Here is a 22,662-nt window from a genome sequence, read left to right on the forward strand (position 1 = left end):
ACGCCATGGGTGATATGACAAGTACATCCGGAGTTTTATGACGATATTCGGGATAAGCGGGCTTTGGATCCTAAGATAGTTGAGTGGGAGAGTGGAGTAGAGAAAGGGACAGTGTCCCGATTTTCTATTCATACAGATGGTAGTTTAAGGTTTGATGGTAGGTGGTGTGTTCCTAATGATGAGGAGTTGAAAAAGACGATCATGACGGAGGCGCGTGCACACCATATTCAGTTCATCCAGTGGAGACAAGCTATACAAGGATTTGAAGAAAACGTTTTGGTGGCCTGGGATGAAGAAAGAGAACAGGTGAGTTTGTGTCCGTTGTTTGACATGACAGAGAGTTAAAGGGGAACAGAGAAGACCACAAGGTAAGATTCGGTCTTTAGAGGTGCCCGAGTGGAAGTGGGAATCCATTTCCATGGATTTCATTGTGGGTTTGCCTAAGAGTCAACAAGGTAACAACATGATTTGGGTGATAGTGGATCGTCGACCAAGTCGCTCACTTTGTTCCAATGAAAGATACATGGACTAAGGCACAATTGGCTATGGCCTATCGAAAGAACGTGCTTAAGTTACATGGAGTCCCTAAGGACATAGTGTCCGGCGAGATGCGAGGTTTATATCAAGGTTTTGGAAGGAGTTGCAGGAATCGTTGGGAACGGCTTTGAAGATGAGTACAAAGATTTCATCCTGCGCAGACGGGCAGACGGAGAGAACAATCAAGACTCTTGAGGATATGTTGCGAGCTTGTGTGATGGATTTGGTGGTGGCGGGAGGGAGGAGGTTGGACTTGATAGAATTTTCTTACAATAACGAGTTATCACACCAAAGTATAGGTATGGCACCGTTTGAGGCTTTGTATGGGAGGAGATGTAGGAGTCCAATCTGTTGGGGACGACAGATCGAGGCGATGGTTTTAGGACCAGAGATGGTGCATGAGATGGTGGAGCAGATTAAGATGATCAGGGAACGGATGAGAGCAAGCGACCCCGGGATCGACAAAAGAGTTATGCGAGACCTACATCATCGGGACATAGAGTTTCAAGTTGGGGACAAGGTTCTTCTGAAAGTGTCTCCGATGCGTGGAGTTATGAGATTTGGGAAGAAAGGCAAGCTAAGTCAGAAGTTTATAGGGCCTTATGAGATCTTAGAGCGAGTTGGGGAAGTTGCTTATCGTCTGGCTTTACCAGCTGCGTTAGAGAGAGTGCATAATGTGTTTCATGTATCGCAGCTGCGGAAGTATGTGAGTGACCCGTCACATGTGTTGGAGGCAGAGAGCTTAGAGCTAGATGAGTCCTTATCATATCTTGAGGTGCCTAAGCAGATTCTAGACCGAAAGGTTAGAAAGACCAGGAGTGGTGAGACAGTTTTGCTTAAGATCCTTTGGTCTAACCACGAGACCGAGGAAGCTACATGGGAGCCAGAGGAAGCTATGAAAGAGCGTTACCCTTTCCTCTTTGATCAGGTATGTATGGTTACGGGGACGTAACCTTGTTTCTTTTAGGGGGTAGGAGATGATCGCGAGAGTTTTTAAGAGTTTTATACACCTTTTATATGTTGTGTCGGGATGTTTGTCGGGATAAGTTGGGTTAGTATCATGTTTTATGTTCGGTTGCTGAGTCGGGAATGTTAGGGGAGTACCTTTGTTTAGTAGTGGTTTGAACTTCGGGGACGAAGTTCCTTTTAAGGAGGGAAGACTGTAATACTCCGTATTTATAAGTCTTGGGGTACTCTATCGAGTAGCCCTTACTCTGTCGAGTAAGGGTAAGTTGCGAAATAAAATAGTTTCGACTGTTGGGTACTCGATCGAGTAGCTGGGGTACTCGATCGAGTAAGGGGGTACTCGATCGAGTACCTTGGGTACTCGATCGAGTGTCCGGTTTTACGGGGAGTTTTCTCGGGTTTTGTTAATTATGCGATTAAGGTATTTAAACATAATCGTCATTGTTTTAAATCACTTTTACAAAACCTAAAACCCCGTTTAAGAGAGAAAGCGACCGATTCATCTTCCTAATCGCATTCTTAGCAATTCCGTAGTTCAGACGGTCAGTTCTTGTCGTAATTCGTATCGTTGAGTTCCTTGCGTCGAGGGTGAGCTTTTAATATAATTTTTATAATGTTTTGTTAAGTTTGGTTAAACCCTAATTTATAGATTGGGGGTTTTGGTGTGTAGTATGTGATGTGTAGTCTATATGTGTTATATGATAGGAGGAGGGTTCGTAGAAGAGGCTTTTTGACTCAAATTTGTTGATACCGCCGATCATGACCGTTGTGTTTTCGGTAGGATTTCTACTCGGTATTAGTCCCATAATGGGATATTGGTGATGTGCTGTAGTTAGTTGTTTGATATGATGATTGTACTGTGTTTGTGGTTGTGATTGCTGTTGATGGTTCTCGAGATGCGTTCTCGGCTGAGTGGGGTCACTTGCGGGAGTGACTTCACGCCCTAGTTTCACCCTTCGTGGAACCCGCCACGGAAGGGGATGTGCACATTAATGGGACAGGGTTATCGCTCGGTATGATGAGCGGGGCTTAGGTGGGAACGGTGCGGTCCCCCATCGGCGTGGTGGTCCGGTGGACGATCGGGATTGAGATGTTGGGAATTGTGTGTGTGTGTGTGTGTGTGTGTGTGTGTGTGTGTGATTCACATTTGTCTCTGTTATCTTATTATTGTTATCTATGTTGATTGTGTGATTAGTCTTGACCTGGTGTTGTTTTGTAAACCTGCGGTGATCCATTCGGGGGATGGTGGTGAGAGATATTGAGCAAGTATTGAGTGAAATCGGGATAGCGGGATGCCACGACATGATGATAGGAGTCTTCCGCTGTAGCCTTTAGTTTATTTACTTTTCAGTTAGACAGTCAGTTTGAGAATAATGTATCGCACTTTTAGTTGGTTTCATGGATTGTAACTATTCGTTAAACTATTTATAATAAACGTTGTTTCTTTATTGTTGTTTGGTTATCATTGCCTCGGGTAACCGAGATGGTAATGTCTTCATACCTGAGTGGTCCTGGTAAGGCACTTGGAGTATGGGGGTGTTACAGTACCAAGCACCACAAGCAACCCAGCCACGACCTGCCACCATGCCCCCTAGCTACCTTGCCTATTCACGACACCCATAACAACACTCAACAACCTTTGCGTAAAACCAGCCCTACCGACACCCTAACCACCACCAACGGCCACCCAACACCACCCCTGACCCATGACGCAAAACAAACCACCCATAACCCAGCCAACCCAGTTCTAATACGCGGTCCCAATAATAACCCCCTGTTTTCCCTATTTTACGAAACTCCGTCAACCATTCAAAAGTCCGGCCAAACTGCCACCAAAGCCACCACCTTCACTACCCATAACCACCTACTTGAGTCAACCCAACACCTGTAACCACCATACCCGAGCCCAGGTCAGTCAAGCCTTGGTTATGCTTCAAAACCGAATAAAACATGTAAAGTAATCATAAGCAACCACCCCAACAACAGCCCCTTCGAAAACCACCTTCCCGCCGGTCACTGGTGGCCAACTAAGGTCAACGGTGATCCTTGGTCATCCACGGTCACAACGATACTTACGGCCTGATCTATGGTGGTCTAGACAACAAGTTATAATATCGCAAAGTATATACATAAGACGGTCTTAAAGAATTACCTTGAGGCGATAATAAAATTAATTCCTTTGCTTTTCTCTTCCTTAATTCTTCTCTTCTTTCTTTTAGATCTCTTCCTTCTTCTTTTATGAATTATTTTCAGATTTATTATGGTATTTATAGTGTAAGATTAAAGTGTATGTGAGGTAAATTAGGAAACTTATTATAATTACCTTATTCTAATTATTATAGGAATTACCATTATAAATTATATTATTATTATTATTATTATTATTATTATTATTATTATTATTATTATTATTATTATTATTATTATTATTATTATTATTATTATTATTATTATTATTATTATTATTATTATTATTATTATTATTATTATTATTATTATTATTATTATTATTATTATTATTATTATTATTATTATTATTATTATTATTATCATATATTACTAGTCTTACCATAACTAGAATTTCCACCAATTATCTTATTATTGCCATAACATTATTAATATTATTATTATGATAATTATTGATATAATTATTATTTCCATATTATTTATTATTAATTCCCGATACAAAATCCCAATTACACTCATACCAACCTAATAAGTTTCGGTCCAATTAACAATGGCACACGGCCCAGCACTCAGTTATTAGCTAAGCCCGATTCCCGACTTGAATTATTAATTTATTATTTAATTAACGTCTTACTCGTAATTATTATTAGAAATGCCTTTAACTAATTATTAAATTTCATAAATTATTCTCATAAATTATTATCAAAATATGGGGTATTATATACTCCCCACTCCGAATCCCAATCACTCACCACTCCTTCATCCCACCATCTTAATACCCCTTCATAACATCACCAAAAGAAGGACCGATGATGGCCACTGCAATACTGTTAGCTCATTCCATGGAGTTGGAAATCGAGACATTCCTCCCTCCAGAAACAATTTCTCCGGGCCTAGTTCTAGAAATCAAATCAACCCGCAGTTGATGAGAATTCTCAACAAAATATCTGAAGCTTTTTTGTCTTCGGTCCACTACAAACCTGTTAACTTTATGGATCGTTTTCCAAATAATTTGAACCGTAGACCTGCCATAAGCCTTATGACTTGGAACGTGCAAGGTGCTGGAAGCCCCGCCTTTCTAATAATGCTTAAAGAACTTATTAGGGTTAATAATCCTCAAGTTCTTGCTCTGGTGGAAACTCACATTAGTGGTGATGTTGCGCAGCGTATATGTGACCGTATCAATTTTGGAGGAAAGACGAGAGTAGAGGCTGAAGGGTTTAGTGGGGGTATTTGGCTCTTCTGGCGTCCAGAAGAAGTTACTGTCACTCCGATAATCCATCATTCTCAACATATTACGGTTGAAATATCTCGTAATGGTGAAATTCCATGGTATTATACGGCAATATATGCTAGTCCAGATTCTGTTAAAAAGGAAGAGCTATGGAGGAATCTCGAGGAGTTTGCTAGGACTCACAATCGTCCTTGGCTGGCTATGGGTGATTTTAATGATACAAGATTTATCCACGAAAGGAATGGAGATAGTGAAACCATGAAACGTCGATGCAACAAGTTCAATGCTTGGTTTGAAACAAACAACTGGATAGATTTGGATTACTCGGGACCAGACTACACTTGGTCGAGGGTCACTTCCAGTATGACGCGGAAATGGGCTAGATTAGACAGGGCCATCTATAATTCAAGTTGGCGCATGATGTTTGAGGAGGGTTCCTTACGACATCTCGTGCAAAACCAATCTGACCACTATCCTATTTTAGTAAACAACAACGGGTTTGCTCCAATTCCTAATGTTTTGAGACCTTTTCGTTTCCAAGCCGCCTGGATGTGCCACAATAAGTTCTCTGAATTTGTTGCATCCAAGTGGAATAATGAAGAGCCAATGATTCCTTTCATTCATCAGTTTGCTCCTCATTTACAATAACGGAAAAAGGAAGTGTTCAGAAATATTTTTGAGAAGAAGAGAAGCCTTGAAAGAAGATTGTTAGGGCTTCAAATAAGATTGTCGAGAGGTGGTCCGAACTACCTGTTTAAATTACAATTAAAACTAAAAAGGCAGCTGGATGAAGTTCTATGGGAAGAGAAACTGTTGTGGTTTCAAAAGTCGAGAATGGAAGTTATTTGTGATGGCGATCGAAACACCCGCTTCTTTCATTTGAGCACCATTATACGACGCAAGAAAAATCAAATTGAATGTCTACAAGATGATCAAGGCAATTGGATATGGGATCATTCCACTGTAAAACAAATGGTCATTAATGATTTAAAGAATGTTTTCGCAGGACCGGTATCCGTTTGCGATTTAACCGGACTAACGATTGGCCTTTTTCCCCAACTTACTTGTGAAGAAAAGGAAAAACTGGATCGAGAATACACTAGTGCCGAGATACAAGGTGCACTCAATCAAATGTCCCCGTATAAAGCTCCTGGTCCGGATGGTTTTCAAGCTATTTTCTATCAATCCCAGTGGGAAACGATCTCACCGAGTTTGTGTCACATGATTCTAGGTGTCCTGCATGAAGATAATTTCCCTGAGGGTTTCGGTGACACTTTCCTTGCCCTAATACCGAAAACCGACCATCCAAATAAGGTATCTCAGTTTCATCCAATTGGACTATGCAATGTGTCGTATAAAATCATAACGAAGATGATTATTAATCGAATAAAACCCATTTTACCCACTATCATTAATCCCGTACAAACAAGCTTTGTCCCCAAACGACAAATTGCTGACAATGTTATTTTGGTACAAGAAGTCTTACATTCAATGAGAGGTAAGAAGGGTAAAAAAGGGTGGCATTGAAATTGGACCTTGAAAAAGCATATGATAAACTTGAAATGAAGTTTATACATCATACCCTCTTAGACATCGGTCTGCCTTTGAGGATGATTAACACAATCATGAGATGTATCAAGGCATCCTCGTTAAGTGTTTTGTGGAATGGCGAACGCACAGACCCGTTCGTTCCAACATGAGGTATTCGGCAGGGTGATCCATTATCGCTATATCTCTTCACTATTTGCATGGAGAAGTTGAGCCAACTAATTGAACAAGATAGCCAAGCCAATAAATGGAAAGGCTTTCCGACAAGCAAGGGAGGACCTATTTTGACGCATAGTTTCTTTGCAGACGATATAATTCTTTTTGGGGAAGCAACAATTCATCAAGCTCGTTCTTAATCATTGCTTGAATTTATTTTGTCAGGCTTCGGGACAGAGGGTGAGCCGTGCGAAATCGAAAGTGTTTTTCTCTTCCAATGTTGATGAGGCCGAAATCTTACCCATCATCACTGAACTCAATATTGAGAAAATTGAAGATTTAGGAATGTATTTGGGGATGCCGATAATCAATGGTCGAGTCACTAGAGACACATTCGATTATGTGGTTCAGAGGGTTGATAAACGGTTATCGGGTTGGAAAGCTAAAAACCTTTCTCTTGCAGGGAGGACTACGCTAATCCAATCAACCTTATCGCCCATTCCTGCCTATGCTATACAAACTGCCAAGTTACCTCGTGCCATTTGTGATGATTTAGATAAGAAAACAAGACGGTTCTTATGGGGTGGTGATCAAGAAAAGCGAGGTTTGAGTCTTGTTTCTTGGGACATGGTCACTAATGAGAAAGTGAATGGAGGACTATGCCTTCGATCAATGAGACAAGTTAATGTGGCTTTCATGGCTAAACTCGATTGGTGAATGTTACAAGAGCCGAATGCTTTATGGGCAAGAGTTCTGACACACAAATATGCAAAGGCAGGAATGACTTTGAAATGTTTAAGGCTAAACAAGCAAGTTATAATACTTGGAAAGGCATTGTTGAAGCGGTCAAGGTACTAAAGAAAGGACTTGGTTCTGATATTGGCAATGGGTTAAGTACGGCATTTTGGAAACAGAGATGGGCGACTGATGTTCCTCTTGAGCAGCTCACGTTGGCACCAATTCCAACTCAATTAATTGATTACAAAGTTGCTGATACGTGGGAAGAGGGTGTGGGATGGAAATGGGAGCTATTCGCGGATTTTTTCCCTAACGAAATACTCCAAACCATATCGTCCTATGAGGTTACCCCGGGTGAGGACAATGTCGATAATATTTTATGGGCGGAAACTACATCTGGGTATTTTTCAATTAAGTCCGCTATTCATGTAATTCGTGATGCTCCCTTGAATGAAAACGAGCCGTATTGGAAACTCCCCTGGAAGACGTGGGCTCCTCAGAAGATGCGACCGTTCTTATGGCTGGTAATGCATGACCGGATTATGACCAATGTTAACAGAGTTAGAAGAGGTTTCACGGCGGATAATTTGTGTGGCGAATGTGCAAGTATGGAGGAATTGACTCTGCATTTGCTAAGGGACTGTCGTGCTGCCAAGAAGGTATGGAATCTATTTCTAATATCTAATGTTAATCGCTTCACTGACATTGACAATGCTCGGGAATGGGTGGTAACGAACTTAACCACAAGTCATTGCGCTGACATTGATACTTGGCCGACTATGTTTACTATCATTGTTTGGTGGATTTGGAGATGGAGAAATTGTAGGGTCTTTGGTAGAAGTGAAGCAATACCGTTTAATCTGTATTCTTTCTTGATGGAGTGTTTTTGGAAGATCATGGTGGCTAGGAATTCGACGGATGTTTGCATTCGGTCTAAAGAACAGAGGTATAAAGAGATATTTGTTAGATGGGTGGCACCTCCAAATAAGTGGATTGCTTTAAATGTGGATGGCGCATCGAAAGGTAACCCGGGTTTGGCTGGTGCGGGTGGTATTTTCCGGGACTCGTCATGACAGATATTGGCAGCATATTCGGAAAGGCTAGGTATTGCCACTGTCACTAGGGCAGAACTGATGGCTCTTAAACGCGGGTTAGTGATTGCTATGGAGCGGAATTTCCATCGGCTTGTCATTCAAACAGATTCGCAGGTTGTTGAACAATTTATGAAGAACGAACAAGACTTTGCTTCGGCGCACTCGCACTTGATACAAATTTGCAAATCTTTCATACGTGATTCGGGTTTGCAAGTGCAGGTTCAACATATTTACCGAGAAGCTAACTCGTGTGCGGATGCGATGGCAAACCATGGTGTGGGACAGAGTCAACAGTTGCTTGTATGGGAGGTATCGGACATGTCGGCGCAGCTATTCCAGTTGGTTCAACAAGATACGGGGGGCGTAGCTAGGCCCCGTTATGTTCCTTTTTATGCGTTTTAATTTTCCGTTACTTGTGAACTTTATTTATTTGGGTTAATCCCGCTTCGTTTTACCAAAAAAACATTTGATATGTTGATATATCTATTTTTTTTAAAACCGGGAATATAGCAAATCACCCTATAAATTGATACTATGTGTTAAGTCCCTTAACTTATAAATGTAGCAAATCGGCCCCATAAATTTCTCTTAATGTGCAATTAAGCACATCTCTTATTTTCAAGAATGAAATTTACTAAAGTAAATATTTTATTATTATTGAAAGTCAAAATTTCAAATATTAATCTTAAAATTTCTAATTATTAGAAAGCATGTTCACATATTTTTTTTATTTATTTTGGTAAAAAAATATTCATATTATGAGAATTTTTAGTGAAGTTACAATGAAAAATTACAAGACCAAATTTTTGTTTATATTAAATTCGGTTCACATTTTTCGTTGAATATGTGATGTAATGTGATATTAAATTAGAGTGGTGTAAATAACGCAAAAATTATTTTAAATATTGCTCAAATTTTGTTTATATTAAATTTGGTTCACATTAATATATGGAATATATGGAATAGTTCTCATTTTTCTTAAAAAAAAAAGTTCATAGAGAATTAGTTTCGGTATTATAAATAGTTGTCGTGCAAAGTAATTTGGACCCATGCATTTTCAATCATTGTTTCGGAAAAACATAATTTCTATAATATAATCTACTTTTAAGCGATATTTAAAATAAAGTTATTGATAAATCTTATGTTTAGTATTTAAAATAAATGTATTAGAGAGAAAATGAAGAGAAAGAAATAGAGAGGATTTAAATTTGGGTGACGTAAACATCATTTGAAGGCTTAAAACATACTCTATGTCACATTGTGCTCACGAAGACCATTAATGTACCTCACTTTTGGCATTCCATATTATACATGTGTACAGTATTGGACAATGGTTAAGTTTTTATATTTTTATTTAAGACAATGATTACATACTAATATTATTTATAATAATAACTAAATAAGTTTTTAGGTTTGACAATTGAAATTAATTACAAGTATTATATTAATTTAGTTTCACACTTTGAGAAGTTAAATTTTGCATTGTAAATTTTTTTTGCCTTTTTATATTCGGAATGCTTTTGTTGGACAAATTATTCATCCACTTCTAATAAAAAATAATCCATTTATCATCGAATAGCATTTCCTCTCTTTTTGATCTTTATTTATGTCACACATAAAAGTAAACAAAATAGGTGTCTTGCTACATGCTTGGAAATTGACAAAATAATTTGTCTTAAGCTTGGAGTTTGTATTTTTTTTATCTCCTTACTTGATCAAACACACATTTAATTTGCAAGTAGTTATTTTAGATTCGAAAAATAAAAAAGGCTGTCGTGCGTTGCACGGGTCTCAAAACTAGTAATGGGTTAAATAACACCAAATTGATATTGTTTTTTAATTATTTTCACTTAAAACTACAATTAATACACATACCTGTTTAAACATATACGAGTAATTAACATCTAAAACTAAATATATAAGATGAAATATATGTTGATAACCTGACCCGACACTGTCGTGCTAATGAACTTACCCAACTTACCACTCGTTGATGACCCGACCCGAATATGACCCGACATGAACCAAAACGACCCGAACCCGTCACTGTCCCGAACCCGATATGATCCGACCCGTTTTGATCCGAGTGACCCGATTGCCACCTCTATGCGTAAATCTAAACAATTAATCTCAAACGCACCCGTGATTTTCACGGGTATAAAAACTAGTGTTTGGGCTAAAACGGACAATTTGAGAAGTTCATAATATTCTCGACGACGAAGAATAGTAGCCCAAAAACACGAATCTGATGTCGAATCCAAATAGAAGCCCAACAGGAAAAGTAAAAGGAAAAATGGTGCGATATTAGGGTTTCAACTTTCAAGTATTGAACCTCGTCAATCAATCAAAATGATAAATAAGCCCCTTTTCAAAACCCTAACTTAATAATTCCGCCTCTACTCTTTCTTTCAATCAATCTCTCTAAAATGGTGAAATACTCGAAAGAACCTGACAATCCCACCAAATGTACGTACGTTTCTTCTCTCCCTTTAATTTCTTTTATTTTTCTTTTATTTTTTGTTTGATTATTTGTTCATCATTTTTCTGATAATATATATTGTAATTGTTTCAGCATGCAAGGCCAGGGGTTCAGATCTCAGGGTGCATTTCAAGGTTTTTTTTTTTTTTTTTTTTTTTTTTTTTTACATTTTAATTCGTTATTTTCATGTAGTGTAAAACATTTCTAGCTATTAATTGATACTCCCTCACTCCCAATCATTATTTGTTTATTAGCATTTATCCAAACTGTTAATTGTTTGGTAGTTTTGATCATTGTAGTGGGTTTAGTTTATCGAATCGTCTCCTGTTAAATGATTTCATGTGCTTGAGAGTTGTGAAGTGTAAAATCTGATGAAAAAAAGCAGGGGCCTATTGCCTTATGTGGATAGGTCTCTCGTAAACCTCAGGGAAATCAACTTTCATTGTTATTGGGTGAACCGATGGAGCTTTTCGAGGATATTAGTTTCAGTAAACGATGTTACATTTCAATTTCACTTGTTTAATGTTTTATTAACATTTGGCCCTAGTTGAAACTAGGTGTATGGTATGAGGTAGGTTTGTTTTCGATTCTTCTTGGATTTTTTATGTGCTGGTAATATAAAATATTACTTTGGTCCTTTCCTATCGACCGTGTAAGTCTGAATTTATGTTGGTGATTTGTTTCAAAAGATTGAGACCTGATTGAAAAAAGCAAAGCTTTGTTTTTATTTCTGAACTTGGCTTTCGTTAACTTCAGGGAAAGTAAAATAGCATTGTTCTTGGGTGAACCTCTGTTTTGTTTAGTGGCTGAAGGTTCAGTAAATGATGATACAACCAATTAAAGTTTTATAAACAATTGGTCCTATTTTGTCAAGGATTTTAGATTCAGTAAACAATAAACGATGTTACATTTCAATTTGACTTACTCGTTAAGGTATTATTAACAATTGGTTGGATTTTTTTGGAGCTGGTAATCTCAACAATATCAGTTACTCCGCTGGTTTCCTGTTGAGCGTTTAAGGCTGAGTGTATGTTAGTGATTAGTTGTTCCGGCATCTTTTTGTTTCTTCTTCAATAGATTGAAACCTGATTGAAAAAAGCAAAGCTTTGTTTTTATTTCTGAACTTGGCTTTCGTTAACTTCAGGGAAAATAAAATACCATTGTTCTTGGGTGAACCTCTGTTTTGTTTAGTGGCCGAAGGTTCAGTAAATGATGATACAACCAGTTAAAGAATCAAAATAACTAACTTTTTATGGTCATAGGAGTGTATGAACTGTACTGAAAATCTTCAATGCCATAATACTGAAGTTATGGTTCAGTGCAATAATCTATCGTTTTTTGTTTATTTCACATATTTCCTCCGTGGAATGTGCTTAGGAATTGGTAATAGGTAACTAGTTATATTAGAGAAGCATGCGTTTCTTTTCTTTCTAACTAGTTATATAGTTCAGTATATGTTCCTTATTTATGGACTCTCTGCATATGTATTTGTACCTGGTGTACATGATTGAAACCTGATGAAAAAAGCAAAGCTTTGTCTGTATTTCTAAACAAGGCTTTCGTAAACTTCAGGGAAAGCAACTTGCATTGTTTTTGGGTGAACCTCTGTTGTTTCTATTGACTAAAGGTTCAGTAAATGATGAGACATCTATTTAATCTCCGAAAAAACACAGTTCTTGTGAAACTGTTGTTGTATGGTAATGTTACTATTTCCTGAACTGTGCTTATGAGGCATTTTCTTGATCTCAAAATTCAATGCAATGAAGATGAAATTAAGGTTTATTGTTTGCTGTTATTTGGGTATATGTATCGTCTGATTGTGATTCATTATGTAGTTCTTAATCTTTGTTCTTTCTAATACGACCTCTAAGCATTCTAGATATAGGTGCTGTTTGGCCTAGTTTATGTGAAATAGCTTTTACTTTCTAGAATGAGTTTTTTCATAAACTACTTTTTGAAAAAGTTGTGGTTGTTTGGCCCAACTTTTGTAAAAGTAGTTTCTTAACAAATTGATGTGTTTGGCCTACTACTGCTTTTTTTTTTTTTTTTTTTTTTTTTTTTTTTTTTTTGTTTCCATAATCCCAAGAGTTTTTGGGAGAAGTAGAAGCAGAAGCATCAATTTGGTGCTTTTGTTTCTAGTAGCTTTTTATTAACTTCTGACTTTTCAAAAGTAGTTTTTTATCTCCCTAAATTATAGTGTTTGGCCGAACTTCTACTTTTACAATTAGAAAATCACTTAGAAAGCTTGGCCAAACACCCCCATAAAACTATCTATAGCTTGTGGACTCAATTTATAATTTCATATGTATTTGATCTTAATGGAAAGCTTTAGCTTAAAAGTTCTAGCTTATTTGGTTCATTTTGTCATTTTATGTGATCTGAAATTCTGGAACCAGTCGAACAAAAGCCTAGAGAGCCTTGGAAGAGTTAAATTTCTGTTGAATTTTTTTGCCTAGTTTTCAGTACTTCTGTAATATGTTGTTGAAGGTTATAAAGTGTTTTGCTGGAAAGGTTACCTAAATGCTTTTTTGTTGTTTCACCTGTTTTTGCTCTGTTTGCACATGTACTATGTTATGGCTTCCTTCAAGCTTCCAGAAAAATTATGCAGGATGTAAATGAGCATTGGTGATAAACTTATTGATAACCATAAGTCCCCTTCAATTCATTCTTGGTTTTTTAAGTAAGTGAATTAACAATTAACAATATTTGCTTGATTTACGGAGACTCAGACTAAAGTTTATTGCATTGTGCAGCCCTTCTCAGCGCCTATTGAATTTAAAGAATCGATAGTTAATTTCAGTCATTCAAGGTTTTCTGATATTTTTCTCTTTAATTATCTGCACAGAACACCAGGGAAACTGCATTTTCCCTTAGAAAGATGCCTTTGGTGAAGGCCAAAAGGTACTTGGAGGATGTTCTGGCTCACAAGCAGGCAATTCCATTCCGCCGTTTCTGTGGAGGTGTTGGCAGAACAGCCCAAGCTAAGAGCAGGCATTCTAATGGTCAAGGTCGGTGGCCTGCCAAGTCAGCAAAATTTATTCTTGATTTACTGAAGAATGCTGAGAGCAATGCTGAGGTATTCCCTTTATACTCTATTCCAATCAATTACAGTAATTTTTCTGTATTTATTGATTAATATCTTTTTAACTTGTTGGCATTAATGTCAGATGAAAGGTTTAGATGTGGACTCACTCTACATCTCTCACATTCAAGTCAACCAGGCCCAGAAACAAAGGCGTCGCACTTACCGTGCTCATGGAAGGATCAACCGCAAGTTTCTGCTCTTTTGTGTTTCAAAGTTTCAATAACCGATTAATATATGTAATCCTGTATTGATTGTGTGCTTGTGGTTGCAGCTTACATGTCTCACCCGTGCCACATTGAGTTGGTTTTGTCAGAGAAGGAAGAGCCAGTTAGGAAGGAGGTTATACCATGTTCTCAAGTTTGTTATCTTTGTAGTTGGATGAGTACGGCTATTTGGATTAGGAGTATTTGAAGATGCTGCTGTTAATTCTTGCAGCTTGTCTAGTTAAACCTTACATTTTACTTGCGGTCTTTTTCTAACATGAGCTTATTAAGGAAAGATTTATAAGAGATTCTCGTCAGAAATGCAAGTATGAACTTACTTTTACCATAATAACCGAGAATATCTTATAAAACTTTCCATACTAAGCCTATTAATGTGTGCCCTAATTAGAAAATCTGTTTTACTAAATACCTATCTATAAATTTTTTATAAACTAACTATGGAGTATATTTTTATAGGGAGATTTTTATATTAATTGACGGTTTTACACTGATTTGAGTATTTAATTTTTTGAAATGAGGTTTTCTAAAACGACCCAAGTGAAAGAAAAACAGTCTTGAGTTGTGGCCACCTGATTTGTCATGTTTCTTACTCGCTCTGTTTTCTTATTTTCATTATTGTGTTATTGTTTGCTTTTAGGCGGAGACAACGTTAGCTACAAGCAAATCAAAGAAGTCACAAGCCTAAGTCTTCTGATTGTAACTTCATTATTGTAGTTCTAGCCATTGAGTTGACGTTTTGAGCTTCCTTCTATTTTGATCTTGTGTTTCTGAACATTAACGTCTGCAAAAATTTACAGAATGCCAGTCTATTTTTCGGACAGACTTGTAATCTTGTTAATGTTTTTTGTAATCAAAGATATTAATTGTATTGATGAATGATGATATCCGTCCATCATCACCTTTTGACTTGTAATGTCATACGTGTGCAAGCCATTGTTAACAGCAAAGTCTTGAACCATAATTTGATACGATGCTGCTTGAGGCTATAAATGTCTGGATTGGACAAAATATATGGAGATTTGTTGCACACTTCTGAGTTTTTCCATTTTAGCATTGTTCTTCAAGGCTCTTCAAATTATACACACCATTACTAACTTGGTTGTGAAACTTCTGCCGGGATTGAGATTTTAGCTGCTGTCTCAAACAATTTTTCGGGTCTGAGTAATTTGGATTGTCATAAAATGCAATTAGGGTATATCTTCAAAATCTCAAAATAGTTGGTGGTGTGGTAGCCACTAGTTTTGCTAAATGTAGGGCTGTCGGAGGTAAAATGTACTCCATCTGTCCCGGTCATTTGTTGTCCTTTTCTATTTTAGGGTGTCTCGTTCATTTGTTGTCCTTTCTATTTTAAGAATGAATTTGATGAGTAATTTGATCATTCACACTCAATTTATTTCACTTGTTATTTAGTAATTGGTCCCCTTCCCTTTCCTTGGTCTTTGTGCCAAAACCAAAGGACAACAAATGACCGGGACAGAGGGAGTACTTGAGAAGCGCGAGCGGTGTGTCCCTGCTTGGAACTTAATTCCCTCTAAAAATTTTCAAGGAAGAAGGGTTCTCTGAAAAGTAAGAACCCCAAAAATGAAATATGTGCGTTAATTCTTTCTCGCCTTTTTTTCCATCTAGTATTCATCTCTTTCATTCCGCTGAAATTTCTCAAATGAAGTTTCTTGATTTCTACCTCTGAACATTTTGTTGAGTTTTATTATCATATGCTATGTATTGATTATAGCAAAACAATGTTAACATTGTGAACATGGGCCCACCCGCATGCCAAGCCAATCCGTGGACATGCGGCGTCGTAAAGCCACGCTCGGCGGCGTAATAGATGCTTACGACCGGATCGTTTTAGATCGGTCGGTTTCGTCTCGGTAAGGGTCTCGAAACGATGCATAGCTGTTCGGAGTCGCCACCAAGCAATTATGGGATGCTTGGAAACCGTTCGAGTCCACTTTATACCTATGTCAATCAAGGCAAAAAGTGGTGCTTGACATAGGTACTATAGATAAGGAATCGTCCCTCTTTAGCATCCTACCGCTAGAATGACTCTTGTTCGCCCTGGATAAGGTCGTCCACTATCCAAAGTTTCTGAGTAAGAGGTGAAAGTACGTATTGGGAAGCCCTTTAATCGGACACCCAATCCCGCCCGCTGTAGCGGCCTCTACTGATCGATCTTGGTTGGTTAAATGCAAAAGTTGATAAAACGGGTAAATGTTGGAGTTAGTGTCCTCCACAATAGTGCGTTAACATATTAAATCTCATTAATGAAATATCATCAGATATTTATTTATTTGATCCTCGTCAGTTGATTAACGTAAATCGACAACGGTTGGCTGACTAGAGTTTGACATTATTGTCGTGAGACGGCGGTGATCAACTGACCCCTTTCGGTCACACCTATAGGAACGAACCCCAATTGATAACTAATTAATTGTATGAGATACAATTTATTTAGTCCCTTGATTTAAAGACTAAAAAGTTAGTCGATTATTTTTAGAGAGATTTCGAGTTGCGAACTCGAGGAGCGCGATTATTATTTAATTATGTGATAATTGAATAATAAATTTTGGGAGACGGGTTTTAGTTAATTAACTATTAATTTACTAAAATTGTACTAATTGATTAATATGATTAATATTAGTACGTAAATAATATGTGTAATGGTACACGTATATTTACGGAGTGAATTGGACGAATTAATTATGGAAGTATTTAAACATGAAACGATGTTTAAAATAAAAATTACACGGATTTGTGCGACAAACATAAGAACCAACATGGACCCGTAAATGGGCAAGTGGACCGTGTAAAATAAGAGTAGTGGATGATTACTCACATAATCATTTCACCTTATTTTGTACATTACCATAATTTATCTTATATAAGATTTTGCATGTGATGTAAGATGAAAAATATAAGACAAAATTTGTCCACTATCACACTCCATCTCACCCGCCACTTTTCCCTTCCTTATACTCCATCCATTGTTCATTTTTTCTACACTACCTCACTTTACATTTTGCATGTGAACAATTTTTGTACATCTCTCTAAAAATAATTATTCATCACTACTAAGATTGTTAGTATACATAAATTTTATTACTAAGACGTGTTAGTAATATTATAAATAATATCAAGGGTTCAATATTAACAAATTCTGGTTCAATACTTGTTATTATTTTTGGGTAAGTTCTTGGGTGCAACAAGAAGGAGATCTTCTCTTTGAAGATTAGTAAGGAGAATCATCCATTTGGAATAAGCTCAAGAACAAGCTAGTAAGGTGAACTAGTTTGTGCCCTTTTTACCACAAAATCAATGTAAGGAAATTGTTTTTCCTTATACTTTCATTTTTATGCTTTCATATTAGCATGCATGTTGCATAGATAACCTAAATGACAAATTATGAGATAATTTAATTTTTATTAGAGAGTCTAATATGGATCTATGATCTTTCAGTAAATGCATGAATGCGCATCCACAAGTTTAAATCTAACATGTGAGATTTGTTATATCGGTTGTTTATCCGAATATCAAGTAATTGATGTCAAGTGGGATTTAACGTTGATTTACATGCAAGACGTAAATTAAACATCCATTTACTGAGTTAGGTTTATGGTGCATAACGTGATCCATTTGTCTTAGAAAAGTGTTTTGTTAAATACAAAGTGTAAAATGCGGACTCATCAATCTGATCCGTCCTGTATTCGGGTTAACCGAAGGATCGTCCTAGACGAGTGCTAGAAAGGAAACAGGAGCATCTCCAAACAGCCTATTGAGGCACGAACCATATGGCGATGCAAAGGAGCCTGTCCAGGTTTGAAAACTAGAAATCAGGAGGCCTGTTTAGGCGCGAGCCAGGCGACGACCTAAATGGTGTCTCCTGGTTGTTCAAAATGTTAATGAAATCATTTTGTGAAATTATTTGTAAAAGGGTGTCAAAACCCGTTTTGTTTAAAAGGTCGTTGAGACCGCTTTTGTGCTAATATGAAGAACGGGAATCGGAATAATTATCATTATGTTGATAATATTCGATGTCGGGTTCGGTTTTGCAAGCTTGACATGAATAGTTGGTCGGTCCCTCTTGAGAGGTTTAGTTTTCGGTACTTGTCGTTAGGAGCACCTAGACCAAAACAAAATTTATATCTCCACAAACAACTCTACTATTAGTAAAGAGGCAAGTAAAGGTCGGATCCCAAGGGACGGGTATTGAAGTAAGATTTTAAATTGTAAGTAGCGGTGTCTAGGGGTGTCACAATTTGGGGTTGGAATAGAAGATCACTAAACTAAATAGCAATGAAAGTAAACAAGCAAGATGATTAAAAAGGGGTGTAAACAATTGATAAAAGGCACTAGAGTGTCATGGGGTCATAGGGGATTCATGGGAATTGATCATACAAACATATTCTCAAATTATAAGCAAGCAATTATTGTTGTGATGGATCGAGTTGGTTTATATCTTACAATCCTAGGAAAGTTTGGGTCCCGGAGCCGAATCGATTAGATTGTACAACATCTACAAGTCGACTTAATCTTCCCTACTCAACTATATGCATGGTCTAATGAGACTCGAGTTGGTTTATGTCTTACAAGTCTCATTGAAAAGGTAAGTGATGGGTAAAAAATGCAAGGATTCATAGGCTTGCATTTCATCAAACATAACATGTGCATAAGTTGAGATCACAACAAGCAAGCAAATAAACTATGAAAACATATTAAATTAAGCATGAATCATCCCCCATGTTGGTTTCCCCTAATTACCCATTAACCCTAGTTAAGGAAACTACTCACTCATTATCATGTTGAACATGCTAGCAAGGTTGTCAATCATACCAACAAAGTAAAACATGATGAATAAATGAAGATGATTAACAATAATTAAAAAGGGATTAAGAGAATTATACCTACTAATGATTCCAATAATAAAGCAAAGAATAATAGAAGTACTTGATGATTGATTGGAAGGTTGTCAATCTCCCAATAATAACCCAGATAATCTTCAATTACCCAAAATAAAAGATGAACAAAAGAGAGATTACGGAAATGAGATTTGTATTAAGACTTGATTAAAAGTTGATTACAAGATTAAGAAGAGATTAGAATGATATAAACTACACTAGAGATTGATACGAAGAACATGATTATCTAATTAGACTAATGGGGTATTTATAGTGGGGATTAGGTACACAAATTAGGGTTTACTAAGGGCTTAAATGACGATTAAGTCCTTGAGGAATCGCTCCTCTCAAAAGATATGCGAGTCTCCTTTTTGCCGGTCTTTCCGAGATATACGCATCCTTCATAGAACAAGGAGAGAATGGAAAGTTGTTGTAATACAATCCGAGCGTCCAAGACACGGGACAAGCAGATTGTGGCCTTGTTGGACGAGCGGATTGTCTGGTTGGACGGGGGAATTGTGGTGTTTTTGGACGGGCGTCCCTCTGGCAAAGACGCTCGGATTCCTGGTCTTGGACGGGCGTCCCGAGGGCAATCCGCTCGGATTCTGGGTCAGCCTCTTCCTTTCTTCTTTTCTTCCTCCTTCTTCCAACAATCCTCGGGGATTTTGTTGGAGATGCAAGGATTTTTTTCATCATTGCCCACCTACTGTAGTATGTACAAAGGCCTTCTAGTCTTGTCTTCTCTTTGATGCTTGGTCATTGAATTTAATCAATTTAGCTCTATTTTGCCATGAAAATGCAAGGTTTGCACTCCTTTCCTACCAAGGGAACAAAACCTCAAAGAATATGCAAAACAAAGGACTAAAGACAATAAATGACTTAAATATGCACTAAAAAGCATGGGAACAAGGCTAATTCGGGGACTAAATATGCTCAAATAATGGTCACATCAAATATCCCCAAACCGAACCTTGGCTCATCTCGAGTAAAGAGGTGACAAAGACTAGGATCGTTATTTAAACTAACCTAATAGCATAGCCGATATGAGACAATTAGCGGGTCTCACTCCGCCCCTTCAACTCACAACAAGACAACCATGAGGTAGAATGCCTTCTTACAAGGCAAGGTGGGTCTTGCCAAAATGGCGACACATCCAAGCATTAAAACACATAAAATCAAGTAATGGATGCATCTACAAAAGAATAGCCACTTTCCTCATCTAAGTGGCGGAAATTATCTACAAGGGAAGCAATTCAAGGGTACACACTCCTTTATAGATGCAATTTCTTCAAACTACTAAGCCTAGAAGGATACCAATAAATCACCTCCAAATTGTGTAAAGCTAGGGTACCTTTGTCCTCAATCGTTAAATGCTTTTGTCAAGAGTAGACTCCCTATGGCGTTAGAAACACTGGAGGATCGCGGAATTCCCCCTCTTGCCTAGACAAGAAGAAGGGTCGTCCCCTCTCTACCATGCACAAAAATGGATACGATGGATAAAAGGATTGATAGTATTTGAGTTTCATTTGGGAGTTTGCTTTGTTGTTGTTTTTCCCCCCAATTTCTTGTGTCATTTGACATTTGAGAACATTTTCTTTTTGCCATTTCTTTTGATTTTTGGCATTTCAACACTTGACAACTTTTCAACTTTTTGCATTTTCTTTTGAACATTTTCAAAGTCACCCCAATTAGTAACGATGGTGCCTTATATTTGAAGTATAGGAGTTTATTTTTGCTCCTCTTTTCATTTGATGCAAATTGCAAACTTTCTTTCACTTTTCATTTCATTTCTTGAACTCAAATTTGAATAATTTTTGTGCCCATTCCCTTTTTGATGACAAAATGTATGGTAGAACATGGATGAATGATGGTTGCATGGTTTCAAGGGTCACCTTGGAATAAACGGTAGCCAAGGAGTTATCACACCACAAGGTACTCTTGACTAGGCCTTAATCCATGGGTCAAAGGATACTAGCATGACACATCCTAGGATGTTTTACAAGTATTCTAACAAGCAAAGTTTTAAGAAGAAAAAAGCATCTACTAGGGCCTATATACACTTGTCAAGCTTCCCAAGTAGATGGCTTACAAAATTTTTCTAACATGCAACTACATGACATGATGCAACTAACATATATACATCCTAATGCATATGATTCTACCAACTAATATGCCAAATAATCTAAATGCAAGTCCTAAATTCACATTGTTTGTACCGCATCAATCAAAATAAATCCACATAGTCATTAACATAAAGAGGAAAAAGGAGATTGGAAAGATCATACCATGCTGTCTTCAATATCCTCATGTCTCGGATGTGGCGTGGTCGATCAATGTGAACAAGGATAGACAAACATAATATATACAAACGATATATACAAGACTAGACTACAAAGGAAATGAACTTGTTTTTGGATTTTCAATTTTTCAATTTTTTTTTTGATTTTTTCGAAATTTTGGATTTTTTTGGATTTTTGAATAAAAGTCAAGTTAGAATTTCCCATCCCCACACTAATATGGGCATTGTCCTCAATGGCCAATATGATAGGAAATTATGCAAGTATGATGCATGATTTCTAAACTAAATGCAAGCTATACTAAGCTACACTACATGATGCATGGGTTTTGTTATGGCGGAGAGCGTAATTTAGATTACCTCCCGTTGCGTATGCATGTACTTCCCCAAACCAAGATAGACATTATTTCTAATGTCTTAAATTTCGGGGTAGTTCATGCACACGAAATGCAATGCATGAAACTATAAATTGTCATTTTGGATTTTTCATGTGGAAACAATAAAAAAAACACCTTAATGGAGCCAAGGTGTTAGTCCTCCGTGTTGCTAGGACTCTCCAAACTATGATCAAGATAAAATAAAGAAAACAAAATAAGTAGACAAACCTCAAGAGTGTAGGAGTCTCCAAGGTTTGCTAATCCTCCATCATATCATCATTATCATCATTTTCCTCCATGGAAGTGGAATCATCTCCACTCCCATCTTCACTTCCTTAATCTTGCTCACTTTCTTCATTATCTTCATTAGCCTCTTCTTCTTCAACATTTTCTTGAACCTCTTGTTCTTCACCTACCTCTTCATCAACACCCTCATCATCAACAACCTCATCATCGACATTCTCATCTTCACCCGGTCTTTCACCACTAGATGTGCTCGGAAAGAAAACCTCCCTATCCGCCCAACTAGGCAAAGGACATGATGGATCAAGTAGTCCTTGCCTAGCTAAATGAAGGAGGGGCGGATATTGGGCCTTGTAGGCATCCACTCGATCATTATATGCTTGTTTGTGCATTTCTCTCATGAGTAGGGTCATGTAATCATTTCCTACTTCAACATCCTTGGGTTTGAACTCTTGATATTCGAATGGGTAGGGTGGTGTGACAATGGAGGAGGAGGGCTCTTCAATCTCTCCCCTTTGTTGACGGATGATGTACTCGGCTTCCTTGGAGAGTGGAAGAAGGTAGTTTGTTTGGTGAACACTCAATCGGCAAATCTTTGAAGGC

General features: G+C 37.5%; 3 protein-coding genes and 4 non-coding genes across 8 annotated transcripts; all 7 read left to right on the forward strand.

The window, feature by feature from the left end:
- Window positions 1-4,681: 4,681 nt before the first annotated feature.
- On the forward strand, window positions 4,682-5,572 carry LOC141617724 (uncharacterized). Its single transcript, XM_074434889.1, has one exon. The coding sequence runs from the start codon at window positions 4,682-4,684 to the stop codon at window positions 5,570-5,572; it is 891 nt and encodes a 296-aa protein (XP_074290990.1).
- A 186-nt stretch (window positions 5,573-5,758) lies between these two features.
- LOC141617725 (uncharacterized) lies at window positions 5,759-7,345 on the forward strand. The gene is made up of 2 exons (XM_074434890.1): window positions 5,759-6,238; window positions 6,854-7,345. Exons 1-2 carry the CDS (start codon window positions 5,759-5,761, stop codon window positions 7,343-7,345), a joined length of 972 nt encoding a protein of 323 aa, XP_074290991.1.
- Window positions 7,346-10,784: 3,439 nt separating this feature from the next.
- Window positions 10,785-15,272, forward strand: LOC141623426 (large ribosomal subunit protein uL22-like). 2 transcript variants are annotated; one of them, XM_074439536.1, is made up of 6 exons: window positions 10,785-10,926; window positions 11,033-11,073; window positions 13,785-14,015; window positions 14,107-14,213; window positions 14,296-14,363; window positions 14,886-15,272. In XM_074439536.1, exons 1-5 carry the CDS (start codon window positions 10,887-10,889, stop codon window positions 14,321-14,323), a joined length of 447 nt encoding a protein of 148 aa, XP_074295637.1. In that variant the 5' UTR covers window positions 10,785-10,886; the 3' UTR covers window positions 14,324-14,363; window positions 14,886-15,272. The 2 variants fall into 2 exon arrangements, with proteins under 2 accessions (XP_074295637.1, XP_074295636.1); XM_074439535.1 differs by having other exon boundaries at window positions 14,107-14,209.
- On the forward strand, window positions 11,315-11,445 carry LOC141625762 (small nucleolar RNA snoR74). Its single transcript, XR_012535524.1, has one exon. It is a non-coding gene; the product is annotated as a small nucleolar RNA snoR74 (small nucleolar RNA).
- LOC141625764 (small nucleolar RNA snoR74) lies at window positions 11,644-11,774 on the forward strand. Its single transcript, XR_012535526.1, has one exon. It is a non-coding gene; the product is annotated as a small nucleolar RNA snoR74 (small nucleolar RNA).
- LOC141625763 (small nucleolar RNA snoR74) lies at window positions 12,032-12,162 on the forward strand. The gene has a single exon (XR_012535525.1). It is a non-coding gene; the product is annotated as a small nucleolar RNA snoR74 (small nucleolar RNA).
- LOC141625760 (small nucleolar RNA snoR74) lies at window positions 12,460-12,589 on the forward strand. Its single transcript, XR_012535522.1, has one exon. It is a non-coding gene; the product is annotated as a small nucleolar RNA snoR74 (small nucleolar RNA).
- Window positions 15,273-22,662: the final 7,390 nt, after the last annotated feature.

Source organism: Silene latifolia, chromosome X (assembly GCF_048544455.1).
Source record: "Silene latifolia isolate original U9 population chromosome X, ASM4854445v1, whole genome shotgun sequence".
NCBI lineage: Eukaryota > Viridiplantae > Streptophyta > Magnoliopsida > Caryophyllales > Caryophyllaceae > Silene > Silene latifolia.

Coding starts and splice junctions, on each gene's coding strand:
- LOC141623426 (XM_074439535.1), top strand. CDS start 10,887: ATGGTGAAATACTCGAAAGAACCTGACAATCCCACCAAAT. Junction 11,074..13,784: donor ATCTCAGGGTGCATTTCAAG/GTTTTTTTTTTT, acceptor TTATCTGCACAG/AACACCAGGGAAACTGCATT. Junction 14,210..14,295: donor TGCTCATGGAAGGATCAACC/GCAAGTTTCTGC, acceptor TTGTGGTTGCAG/CTTACATGTCTCACCCGTGC.
- LOC141617725 (XM_074434890.1), top strand. CDS start 5,759: ATGGAAGTTATTTGTGATGGCGATCGAAACACCCGCTTCTTTCATTTG. Junction 6,239..6,853: donor AAACCGACCATCCAAATAAG/GTATCTCAGTTT, acceptor TTATTTTGTCAG/GCTTCGGGACAGAGGGTGAG.
- LOC141617724 (XM_074434889.1), top strand. CDS start 4,682: ATGGATCGTTTTCCAAATAATTTGAACCGTAGACCTGCCATAAGCCTT.